Below are 12,800 nucleotides of genomic sequence, written 5' to 3'. Positions count from 1 at the left end.
ATTATACAAAAATACAAACTGTATAATTACAGCCAGTTGCTTATATTTGTTTCTTGCATATGTAAAGTGAGCAGCTAATGACAGAATTATTATCAAACATATGGACAGAAGCTTCTACAGTCTCTATCATTGACTGCATCAACATAATCACAAAGTTGGCAATCTTCCTCAGACAGTCAATTTTCAATCACACTGAGGTGCCAAGAATCATGGGATACCTCCAAATATTGTGTCAAATTTCTTTTGCCTGGCATAGTGCAGCAACTCAACATGACTTGGACACAACAACTCTTGGAAGACTCCTGTATAAATATTGAGCTTTATAACCTCTATAGCCATCCATAACTGAAGAAGTTTTACCAGTGCAGGGTTTTGTGCATGAACTGACCTCTCAGTTATCTCCCATAAATATTTGAAGGGATCCATGTCGGGAGACCTAGATGGCCAAATGATTTGCTCAAATTGTCCAGTATGTTCTTCAAATCAATCATGAACAATTGTGGTGGGCTGATGTGGTACATTGTCACCCATGAAAATTCCATCATTGTTTGGGAATATGAAGCCCACAAATGGCTGCAAATGGTCTCCAAGTAGCCGAACATAACCATTTCCAGTCAGTGATCAGTTCAGTTGGACCAGAGGATTCAGTCCATTCCATGTAAACACAGCCCACATAATTGTGGACCCATCACCAGCTTGCATGATGCCTTGCTGACAACTTGGGTCCATGATTTTGTGGGGTTGCACCACACTTGAACCCAACCATTAGCTCTTACCAACTGAAATAAGGACTCATCTGGCCAGGCCACAGTTTTACAGTCACCCAGGGTCCAACTGATATCGTCATGAGCCCAGGAGAGGCACTGCAGGCAATGTAGTGCTGTTAGCAAAGGTGCTCGTGTCAGTCACATGCTTCCATAGTCTTTTAACATCTAATTCTGCTGCACTGTCCTAACAGATTCATTCACTGTACATCCCACACTGGTTTCTGCAGTTATTTCACAAAGTGTTACTTGTTTGTTAGCACTCACAACTATACACAAACACCGCTGCTCTCAGACATTAAGTGAAGGTCATCGGCAACTGCATTGTCCATTGTGAGAGGTAATGCTAGAAATCTGGTATTGTTGGTACACTCTCAGAATATTGAATACCCAAAACAATTTCAAAATTGAATGCCCAATAAATCTAGCTCCAACTACCATTCCACATTTAAAGTCAGTTAATTCCCATTGTACAGCCACAATCGCATCAGAAACCTTTTCACATGGATCACCTGAGTACAAATTACAGTTCTGTAAATGCACTGTCCTTTAAAACCTTGTGTATTGACACTACCACAATTTGTATATGTGCATATCACTATCCCATGACATTTGTCACCTAAGTACATGCATTAAAAAAAGACATAACTGCCATTCAATATTAGTCTTTTTTAATTGTAAAAATTATTTAAGTTAATAAAGAAAATATCTGTTCTTATCATGGTCTGAAAACTATTTAGTAACTGAGATGTGGTCATATGAGCCATGAAGGTGACATGGTATTCAAAATCTTCATTACAAAATTTACTTGTCGTGATAGATTTCAGGCACTGTGAAATTTAAGTCTTACCTCAGATGGATCTTTCCTGGTCTTGCATTCACAAATTCCACATTTACATATGCCAGCACCTGAGCACAAAAGACCTGTTACATTTGAGTAGCAGTCACTTTGATCTACTGCTGCGGTACTGTTCCTTTGACATTCACAGCGTTTCCCAGATCGAGAAGACTCACATACACATATTCCACATTCTAGTCTTCCACCATTATTACAGGCATCAGGGGATCCTTTTGGCTGGAAAAAATATGAGAGGAAATGCATATTGAACATTTGCATCCACCTCTGTAATACAGCTCCCAGAAGCAAATGTAAGGTAGATGGCATGTGTTATGAACTGTAAGCATTGATGATAAGAATGCAGAAAAAATTTTACATATATTTCCAAATGCATTATAGATAAATAAAAATTGATGATTTTAGATTATTATAACAATAATGGAAATTCCTAGATGTAAAGATACATAAAATAAGAGAAAAGCAACTACTTTCCTACAAATTACTAGTGCATGAAGTACAGAAAAATGCACTAGAACACAGTTAACATTAGCTTTCAAGCTCTTGCTCTTCCTTATCTTGTGTAAAATTATCTTTATGTATGAATGGTATCTTTTATTTATGCATTCATTTACTCACTGTCAAATATAACACAGAGTTTGGCTGCTTTGAGCACATGTAAATTTTTAAGTAATTTTTAATGAATGAACCATCAGATTACTAACAGCGGTTCTCCTCACAGCAATGGAATATCTATGCATATCATTATCTATCCTCTATTGAATACACAATGATGTTGCAAAAAGTGACTGAAATTTTTGAAAGACATACAGCAGAAGATAAAAGGGTTGCTTTGAGATGTGAAACAGCAAAGGCACCAAATAAAAACCTAGGAAAAGAGATGAAACCCTATAGGAAACCTTGACTAACATATCAGGTATTAAATTTAATTTATGAACAGAAAATATATGAAAACACTGCAGGAATACAGACATCTCAAACATCAGATTGACAAAAACTGTAAAATTGAAAAGCAGAAGTGGCTAGAAGAGAAATGCTAAGCTGTGTGTAGAAGCATGTGTGACTACATGAAATATAGATGCAGCATATAGGAAAAATAAAGAACATTGGATAAAATGGGATCAGACATTTGCAAGAGTTCAGATGACAAACAAATAAAATGCAAGGAAGGGAAAGCTTTTTTATTGATGTTTTATTTGTCCAGTTTCATCATGCAACACAAACTGTACAAATGACATTAGACACATCAGAATAAGGACGCAGTTACACAAAGTGTTTCAAGGACTTCGCATCAACTGTCTAGGAGTAAAAGATCATGTCATAAGGAACATATTTGTTGTAGACCAAATGTTCGCCGATGCTTACTGGCAATTATAGGCATTCTTTATCATTCATCCACCCTGGGAAAATGAGACTGCACTGAATTAGAAAGATCTGTTAACCATGTGTGCTGTGTACCACCTAATCCAGTAAATAGATTGAGTGATTTTCAACAAGAAAACCTTAGAAATAGCTGCCTCTAAGTGAAGAAAGACATTTTAGAAGTGAATCAGGAACTTCACTTATGCTGGCCCTATTGTCTTCACACCAAGCTGGTGACTGGATTGTAGGCAACACACAAGGCATATGGGAGTCATATAATGCCTACACTCTGCTGGTTCTCATGGGTGTAATGGCTAAAAAGGACACCCTGTGTTACTGGGAAGCATCAGCAAACATTTTGTCTCTAAGAAAAGTTGTTCACCATGATTTGATATATCAGCCTTAGATTTTTGATGTAAAAACTTTGAAATGCACTGTGTTTAGTATTAGAAAAAAAGATGTGATAGTGAGTAGGTATATATTCTTATAGTTTATCAACAATGGAGGAAAAGACAGATTGCTACTTACTGTAAAGAAGACACATTAAGTTGCAGATGGGTGCAATTAAAAAAGACAAATAGCTTTCGGCCATATCCTTCATCAGCAAAAGAGAAACGAACATGAACATAACTTATACACACAAACAAGCATGACTCATGCATAGTTGACCACCAACTCTGGCAGCCCAGATTAGTTTATCAGTGTATCAGTAACTGCTTAAGGACAAGCCAAAATAAAGATATAGTAATATATATACCAGCAAAATAAGTAAGCATATTAAAAATAGATAACCATTCTTACTGTCTATCAGTAACTGTTCAGGTAACATTTATTTTTACATATTCAGAAATTCTTTTGCAGAATAGAAACAGCACTTTATGAGACATGCCTTTGATTTCATTTTAAATATTGAATATCTAGCGATTTTTACTTCCTCTAGTATCTTTCGTGTAATATGACACCAATGTTAAGAATGCTCCCCTGATAGAATGTTTTTCTGTAATGCGTTTAGTGTATATCTGATATTCTCATATAACAGTTTTGTACATTATTGATCAAGATATAGTCCCCAGATAACAAAATATTTTCATAAACGAATTGGCTTGTAACATTCAGAACACCACTTTCAGCAAAGAAAAATTTACAGGGCTCAATTTTTCTAAGGCCACAACTTATTATTAGAGCTCATTTTTGAATTCTAAAAACATTTATACTGTCATTCACTGTGTGCTCAAAAAATGATCCCATATCAGAACAGGGAGCAGAACTGTGTGCAGGTGTTCTGCTTGCTGTAAAATACAATATTCTTAGACTGTATCACATGGATGAGAGCTTCTATGATAAGTTATTTACATGTGTTTCCTATTTAAAGCCCTGTCGAACCCAGTAACATAACACATATGCTGTAGAAGGCCCAGCCAGCTAAGTTAAGATGCTACACTCTTGAGAGCACAAATGTACTGTTCAGCTGTGACAGTGATGGTCTGGCCACCAGCTTGAGTGGCACTGGAAAATTTCTAATCCAGTGGTGGTTAGCAATTTGATACAAACAACTGGCCTGTGTAGGTAGCAGACAGGCAATTCCTTGCCCATTAAGGAGGCACTGAAGGACAAGATGCTTGGCCAGAGCTAACTTCTGTTATTTTTAAAAGTGAAGGAATATCCAAATATTAAACATACAATAGTAATGCAACCACTCTCTGTAGAACTAATCTGAGTACACCAAGGTCACCAAGCAGTTACAATGCTTTCATCGAAATACTGATATCTGTGATATCTCTAATAATACAGAAATTAGCTTTTGAATGCAAGCAAACCAATTGAGAACTATCTAAAGTTAATCACGAGTAAGCACTACACATGATCTTGACAGACATTGTATTGAACTGTAACACTGCATTCTAGTTATCAGTCATGAATGCTACAGAGTAGAATCAACCTAGTGTTAAGTTAAAACATAGATGTAGTGCATACCAGTGTCAGATCATCATGTCTACCACATGAACACTGAGTTCAGCTTTATATTTTCATCATCAATCATCCATGCAATCTAGCTGTTGATTATTTCTTTAATACTGTTCTGTGTGGAAGTAAACAATTAATTATTTATATGGAATTATTGAATGTAACATATGTTATCTGGTACTGTTCAAACCAGAAAGAACTGAACTTTTACACAATGTTAATACTTTTACTGTAATAGTATAAGGGAAAGTGTGGTGGTCCATTATTAAGCAATCCCTTTTACTAAGCATTCCATTTTATTAAGCATTAGATTTAAGAAAGACTGTAAGTTGGAAGGGAGACAGACTGTAGCCCATTGTCATGGACCTGTATGTGGTTGCACATCCTATTGGCAGGAAAAAAAACAGCTATGTTTTGGAAGTCATAAGAGCATTTTAAAGTGATGGTTTCACTTGTGTAACATGTGATCACACTAGATACCATAACAAATGATGGAACTCTGAAAATATTCATATGATGTGAGACTTAGTCAACATTCAGGAATTGAGACATGCTGTCGAGTTGAGGTCTATGATGGGGTATTGGGAGACTTCATACATTTTCACATTAATACACAATGGTAAGCTTTATTATGGAATTTATCTTATTATGAATTATTTAAATGATTATGTAGGACCACCACCTGTGGTGGTTTCACCTGCTTTAATTTTATTCAGTTGCTGATTGTTGTCCTCAGTATTGACGTACTGCATTGCTACACTGGCTGAAAAATGGGTTGTGGATTCAGACACTGACTACTTTAAATGATGCAACTGGTAGATACACAGATACATTTTACAGTACTTTAATTTTCACTTTGCACAGCCCCCTAATAATACACAGTTAACTGTGTATGGCCAGTGCACTATTGTTTAAACTTTCCATTAGCCTCATTAATAGTTTTCAGGTGAAACTCCACATACTGCTACAATAGTTTCTTGTTGAACATCTACAAGCAGTAAAAACTAACCACCAAGTTCACAGTTCTTGAAGAATAATCAGGTACATATGGAGCAGACATTTTCACTGTTTTTACATACAGCCTAATTGTTTAACACTTATTCCACGGTTAATCTGAAGCATTGTTGTTGTAATAACCAGTACAGGTTTCTTGTCTGAAACTTGGCCGTGGACTGACTGTCTCATGACCAAAAATCGGGTCCTTATATATCATCACAATAGTAGGTGCTGAAGCTACACATTGTTCAAAGTTTAATTTACAGAAATTACAACTAAAACTTACTTTATTAAATTAACTGACTACAAAAAATTGGTTCTTTTTAGCAGTTTCTTCTACTATGAGGTTTAGGTTGAATTACTTGTTTAAATCATGAAATTAACAAATATACACTCCTGGAAATTGAAATAAGAACACCGTAAATTCATTGTCCCAGGAAGGGGAAACTTTATTGACACATTCCTGGGGTCAGATACATCACATGATCACACTGACAGAACCACAGGCACATAGACACAGGCAACAGAGCATGCACAATGTCGGCACTAGTACAGTGTATATCCACCTTTCGCAGCAATGCAGGCTGCTATTCTCCCATGGAGACGATCGTAGAGATGCTGGATGTAGTCCTGTGGAACGGCTTGCCATGCCATTTCCACCTGGCGCCTCAGTTGGACCAGTGTTCGTGCTGGACGTGCAGACCGCGTGAGACGACGCTTCATCCAGTCCCAAACATGCTCAATGGGGGACAGATCCGGAGATCTTGCTGGCCAGGGTAGTTGACTTACACCTTCTAGAGCACGTTGGGTGGCACGGGATACATGCGGACGTGCATTGTCCTGTTGGAACAGCAAGTTCCCTTGCCGGTCTAGGAATGGTAGAACGATGGGTTCGATGACGGTTTGGATGTACCGTGCACTATTCAGTGTCCCCTCGACGATCACCAGTGGTGTACGGCCAGTGTAGGAGATCGCTCCCCACACCATGATGCCGGGTGTTGGCCCTGTGTGCCTCGGTCGTATGCAGTCCTGATTGTGGCGCTCACCTGCACGGCGCCAAACACGCATACGACCATCATTGGCACCAAGGCAGAAGCGACTCTCATCGCTGAAGACGACACGTCTCCATTCGTCCCTCCATTCACGCCTGTCGCGACACCACTGGAGGCGGGCTGCACGATGTTGGGGCATGAGCGGAAGATGGCCTAACGGTGTGCGGGACCGTAGCCCAGCTTCATGGAGACGGTTGCGAATGGTCCTCGCCGATACCCCAGGAGCAACAGTGTCCCTAATTTGCTGGGAAGTGGCGGTGCGGTCCCCTACGGCACTGCGTAGGATCCTACGGTCTTGGCGTGCATCCGTGCATCGCTGCGGTCTGGTCCCAGGTCGACGGGCACGTGCACCTTCCGCCGACCACTGGCGACAACATCGATGTACTGTGGAGACCTCACGCCCCACGTGTTGAGCAATTCGGTGGTACGTCCACCCGGCCTCCCGCATGCCCACTATACGCCCTCGCTCAAAGTCCGTCAACTGCACATACGGTTCACGTCCACGCTGTCGCGGCATGCTACCAGTGTTAAAGACTGCGATGGAGCTCTGTATGCCACGGCAAACTGGCTGACACTGACGGCGGCGGTGCACAAATGCTGCGCAGCTAGCGCCATTCGACAGCCAACACCGCGGTTCCTGGTGTGTCCGCTGTGCCGTGCGTGTGATCATTGCTTGTACAGCACTCTCGCAGTGTCCGGAGCAAGTATGGTGGGTCTGACACACCGGTGTCAATGTGTTCTTTTTTCCATTTCCAGGAGTGTAGTTATGCAAACAATACTTTGGACAAAACTGTTAATTACTTTGGAATTAACTAAGGGGTGGTTTTGCTAACATGTTTCTGAATAGAGCCAAACAGATACTTTAAGATTACTAGCATTTCGTCTTCCAAATGTTTACAATTATTACAGAACTTATATTTGTTTATATGTCAACAATAGAATTTAAGTTACGAAACAATTACTGATTTCACCCTGTAACAAACAATACTGACTAGGAATAGTCAAAATAAATTAGAAAATCAATTAGATACATAAAACTAAGCACAAAATGAGATCTGGTGTTAAATCCTTTAGAACTGAGGACCAACCTATCTCTTTTTTGAAAATACAGACTATATTCACGTTCGTTAATGGTATATTGTAGAAAGTGAAAAAATGAATTTAAGGAGGCAAATGGCAAAACAAGAGGGGAATTAAAAATATCCCAGCTTGCTTCATCACACAGCTTTAATTATTTCAAAGTGCTGCTGAATGACTAAACCAATCATTTCAGTTAAAATCTTCTTGATTGACAACGTTATTTAATTGCGACGTCACCTGATATCATTTATTTTATTTAACACAAGTTGCACTATATATTATTATTTATTATTCACAATGACTTGCCAATGTCTGGTAATTTAGGCTGTAAGATCAACGGCAATTGATGTATATTATGCAGACAAACTGCTGCAGGCTGTTAAAGCTGATGTCTGTTGCTCAACCTCTATGACAATACTAAGTCAAATATCTAATCTGAGCCATACATTTCCCAATACTAGTCTTCATCATATTCTTTCCCAGTAGGTCACATGTGGTTTGTCTCATCTGGGATAGTAAAATGCGATCTTTGCTTAACTCATTCTATTCCTCTTTCCACCGGTACGTTGCAACCCATAATCCCAAAAATTTATGAAGTAGTTGTATTTCCTAGAGGACCATTTTTTAGTGTTTCTTGAAGGAACATTTGCCTTGATGGTTGAAATAAATGAAAGTTGACACATATGGTTTTTCTAGTATTTACAATGAGTTTGTTTCTGGTGAACTACACTGAACGTCTTTTTATAGAACTTCCTACTACTGAGTGTAGTGTTTCTGGGCTGGATCCAGTGAACAATATGCTGGTGTCATTGGGAAATAGGATGGTTTTTTGGTACTCAAATATTCAAGAGAATTGTCTACATAAACCAACAAGAGTAGAGGTCCTCGAATTGTGTCCTGAGGTACACCCTATTATACTGGTAATTCATTGCAAAAGAAAGAATTGTTTCTTCTTTAACTTAGAGTGTTGAACACATATTGAAGTGATAGCTACTGTCTGTGCTTTTCTTTGATGGTACTGCAAGGTAGAATAAATCTATAGAAGAGACATACAAAGGATAGAAATATGAAGGCAATATTGTGAAAAAGGGAGAAGAATTGGATGTTATGAGACTGAGGTGTGATACTGTGAGAAGAATTTGATGAAGCACTAAAAGACTTAAGCTGAAACAAGACACTTGGAGTAGATGACATTCCCTATGATCCTTGTGTAGACTAACCACCACAAAACTAATGCATCTGTTGTGCAAGTTCTCCTCACATTTCAAGAATTCCAAATAAATGAGATGCTGATAGGTGTGAATATTCCCAGAATGAGATTTTCACTCTGCAGCGGAGTGTGCGCTGACATGAAACTTCCTGGCAGATTAAAACTGTGTGCTGGGACCTTTGCCTTTCGCGGGCAAGTGCTCTACCATCTGAGCTACCCAAGCATGAATCACGCCCCATCCTCACAGCTTTACTTCTGCCAGTACCTTGTCTCTTACCTTTCAAACTTTACAGAAGCTCTCCTGTGAACCTTGCAGGACTAGCGCTCCTGAAAGAAAGGATATTGCGGAGACATAGGCAATTTGCCAATCTTTGGACTGCTTTGAAATCTTATCAAGATCTGAATGAATATTTATGCAATTGCTCTGCTCGGCTCTGCTCTGCTCTTGTTGACCAACACCTTCAACCTATTACCTGCAACCTACCCTCATATACAAAAGATACCAACCATTTCCTCCACCGAGTCTCCACAGTTCCTGACCACACAGTGCCCTGATCATCACTATTGATGCCAACTCCCTGTACTCTAACATTCCTAATGACCATGGCATTATTGCTATTGAACACTACCTTTCCCAGTGCTCATGGATTCCAAACCAACAACCTCCTTCCTTGATGCCATTACCAACTATATCCTCATCCGCAATTCCTTCTCCTTACAAATCTCGGTATGGCTACGGGCACCTGCATAGCACCATACTTTGCCAACCTATTCATGGGACATCTAGAGGAATTCTTCCTAAAAGCCCAGAATCCTAGACCCTTCACCTGGTTCACAATCATTGATGACATCTTAGCTACCTGGATTGTAGGTGAGGACACCCTGTCTGCATTCCTCCAGAACCTCAACAACTTCTCCCCCATTTGCTTCACCTGGTCCTACTCAACCCAGCAAGCCACCTTCCTAGCTGTTGACCTCCACCTCAAAGATGGCTACATCAGTACCTCCGTCCATATCAAACCTACTAATCACCAGTGATACCTCCACTTCGAGAGCTTTCACCCATTCCATACCAAGAAGTCCCTTCTATACAGCCTAGCCATCCATGCTCGTCGCATCTGCAATGACGACCAGTTCCTCTCAAAATATACCAAGGGTCTCACTGAAGCCTTCACTGACTGTAATTATCCTCCCAACCTTGGAAATAAGAGGAGCAGAGAGAGGAAAAGCTTGGCAGTGGTGCACAATGAAGTTGAGTGGACGTGAAGTGAGAGGTGATGATAGGACACGGGGGGCAGAAACTGCTCGATGGAGGACGTGGGCACTGTATGTTATGGTACATTGAGGCCTGGAAAAATTTTGGGACTGAAGACTGTGTTACAAGGATAACTCCCATTTGTGCAATTCAGAAAAGCTAGTGGGAGATGGGAAGATCCAGATGGCCTCGGTTGTGAAGCAGCAACTGAAATCAAGCATGTTATGTTCAGCTGTGTGTTGTGCCACAAGGTGGTCCACTTTGCTCTTCGCCACAGTTTGGCAGTGGCTGTTCATCCTAGTGACCAGTTGGTAATCATACCAATATAAAAAGTTGTGCAATGATTGTAGCAGAGCTGGTATATGACATGGCTAGTTTTGAAAAGTCGTCTGACATTTGATTGGATAGGATAAGGCTTTGATACGAATGGAATAGCAAGTGCTGGATGGGTGGATTGGGTAGGTTTCACACCTGGGTCTTCCTGAAGGATATGATCCCCATGGCAAGAAGTTGGGATTCAGAGTGATGTAGGGATGAACTAAGATGTTAGGTGGGTGATGGAACATCACTTTAGCAGGGGTGGGATTAACCTCAAATAGAATGACCCTCATTCCAGGATGCAATATAGATAATCAAATCCCTGATGAAGGATGTGGTTCTGTTGTTCCAGACCAGTGTGTTATTGGATGATAAAGGAGTGCTCCTTTGTAGTTGGTTCTTGGGGGTGGTTGGTGGATTGGCCATGTATGGGGATACAGCACAAGAAATCTGTTTCTAGACTAGGTCTGAGGGATAGCACCTGTCCTTGAAAGCCTTTGTGTGACCTTCAGCTTACAGAGCAAGGGAGTTCTTGTCCCTGCACATACGCCATCTCTGGGTGGTCAGGCAGTATGGGAGGGTTTTTTGGTATGGAAGGGATGGCAGCTTTCAAAATTAGAGAGAAAACAGTACTTGGAATGACACAATCAACACTGGGTGTTGCAATGGCTGTGCATGAAGTTCGCTGTCATCTGATTGGCATGACAGCTGAAATTGTACAGCAGGTGTGACAAACATTTGTCCAGACTGAAAGAGGAAAGAAACAGCAGAAGCAAAAGAGAGGACCAGTGGAGTAAGTGGAATATGGAAGAATTACCGCCATGATTGTGTGCAAAACAATTATGGCTCACTTAATTGTGGGCAGTAAAGAGGAGGGAGATGGGAAGAAAGAGAAAATGACTCAGGAGAGCCATACACAAACGCACAACCACAAAACATAACAACCACAGGTGAAGGGGTGTGCTTTCATACAAGAGATTATGTAGAATGGCAGCAAGAGACATATGAATAAATATGCCAAGAAATAATGTTGTGGGAAACTCGCATTAGTTCTGGTTGAACACCACACTGGAACAAATGATGTAGGGCCAATGGAAATAAACAAAATGCGAGGGACATATGCAATATGAACAGCTATATTAGAGATGAACCACAAGATCTGATAGACAAAGGAGAAGGGATGGTTGAAGGCAAAGCAGTGACTCTGATTAATCATTGCAGAAGTATATAGAAAGAAAAAGTGGTGGTGGACTCTGGGTCTCAGATCTGTGGAACTGCTAAGAACTAATAGGAAGAGCTGTTGAAGATGGACTTGGAATTACTTAGTGTGTTAGTGGTTTTAAGGTAAAGGGAGCATTTGAATAATATGCAAAGCATATTTGGAAGTGAAGATCAAAGAGGACAGGTTTAGAATGGATGCTGTAGTAGCACCTAACTTGCCGGATGAGTTGATAATGGGATCAGACTGATTAACAGGATGTAAGGTATAAATAGATTATCAGAGAAATGAAACAACAATGTGGCATGGAGATAGAGAGAGAATATGAATGCAGCCAGTGGTAATGAAAGAGGGTTCATATATATCTATTATGCAATGGTAGAGAAACAAGAGGAAGAGCAGAATAAAAAATTTCACAGCAATGGTATGTTTGAGCAAAACACATTTGGCATCCCTGCACACACCTGTGTTTAATGTGTAACTGCCAGAAGTTTCATCATTGTACATCAGTTAGTTATTGTTCAGTGCTGCATTGAATAAAACTTTGTGTCACACAGTTTGTGAATTCCGAGATGGCAGAGTTAGAGAAGCAATGTGTCTGCATTACATTTTAAATGAAACTCAAGAAAACCTTTACAGAGGCACACCAAATGATGCAAGTGATGAGTGGTTAAGCTGTACTCAGTACTACGAATGGTTCACATGGTTCACAAATGGCCAGAC

General features: G+C 40.1%; 1 protein-coding gene across 3 annotated transcripts in view; it reads right to left on the bottom strand.

The window, feature by feature from the left end:
• Positions 1–12,800, bottom strand: part of LOC126235981 (integrin beta-PS-like) — a 251,926-nt gene that overhangs the window by 67,715 nt on the left and 171,411 nt on the right. For all 3 annotated transcript variants that reach the window (XM_049944961.1, XM_049944960.1, XM_049944963.1), the window contains exon 10: positions 1,615–1,839. In XM_049944961.1, the coding sequence (XP_049800918.1) occupies positions 1,615–1,839 (225 nt within the window). The remainder of the gene's footprint in view (positions 1–1,614; positions 1,840–12,800) is intronic.

The sequence above is a fragment of the Schistocerca nitens genome, chromosome 2 (assembly GCF_023898315.1).
Source record: "Schistocerca nitens isolate TAMUIC-IGC-003100 chromosome 2, iqSchNite1.1, whole genome shotgun sequence".
Taxonomy (NCBI): Eukaryota; Metazoa; Arthropoda; class Insecta; order Orthoptera; family Acrididae; genus Schistocerca; species Schistocerca nitens.
The sequence above is the reverse complement of the archived record's forward strand: the minus strand, read 5'-3'. Positions and strand labels throughout refer to the sequence as shown.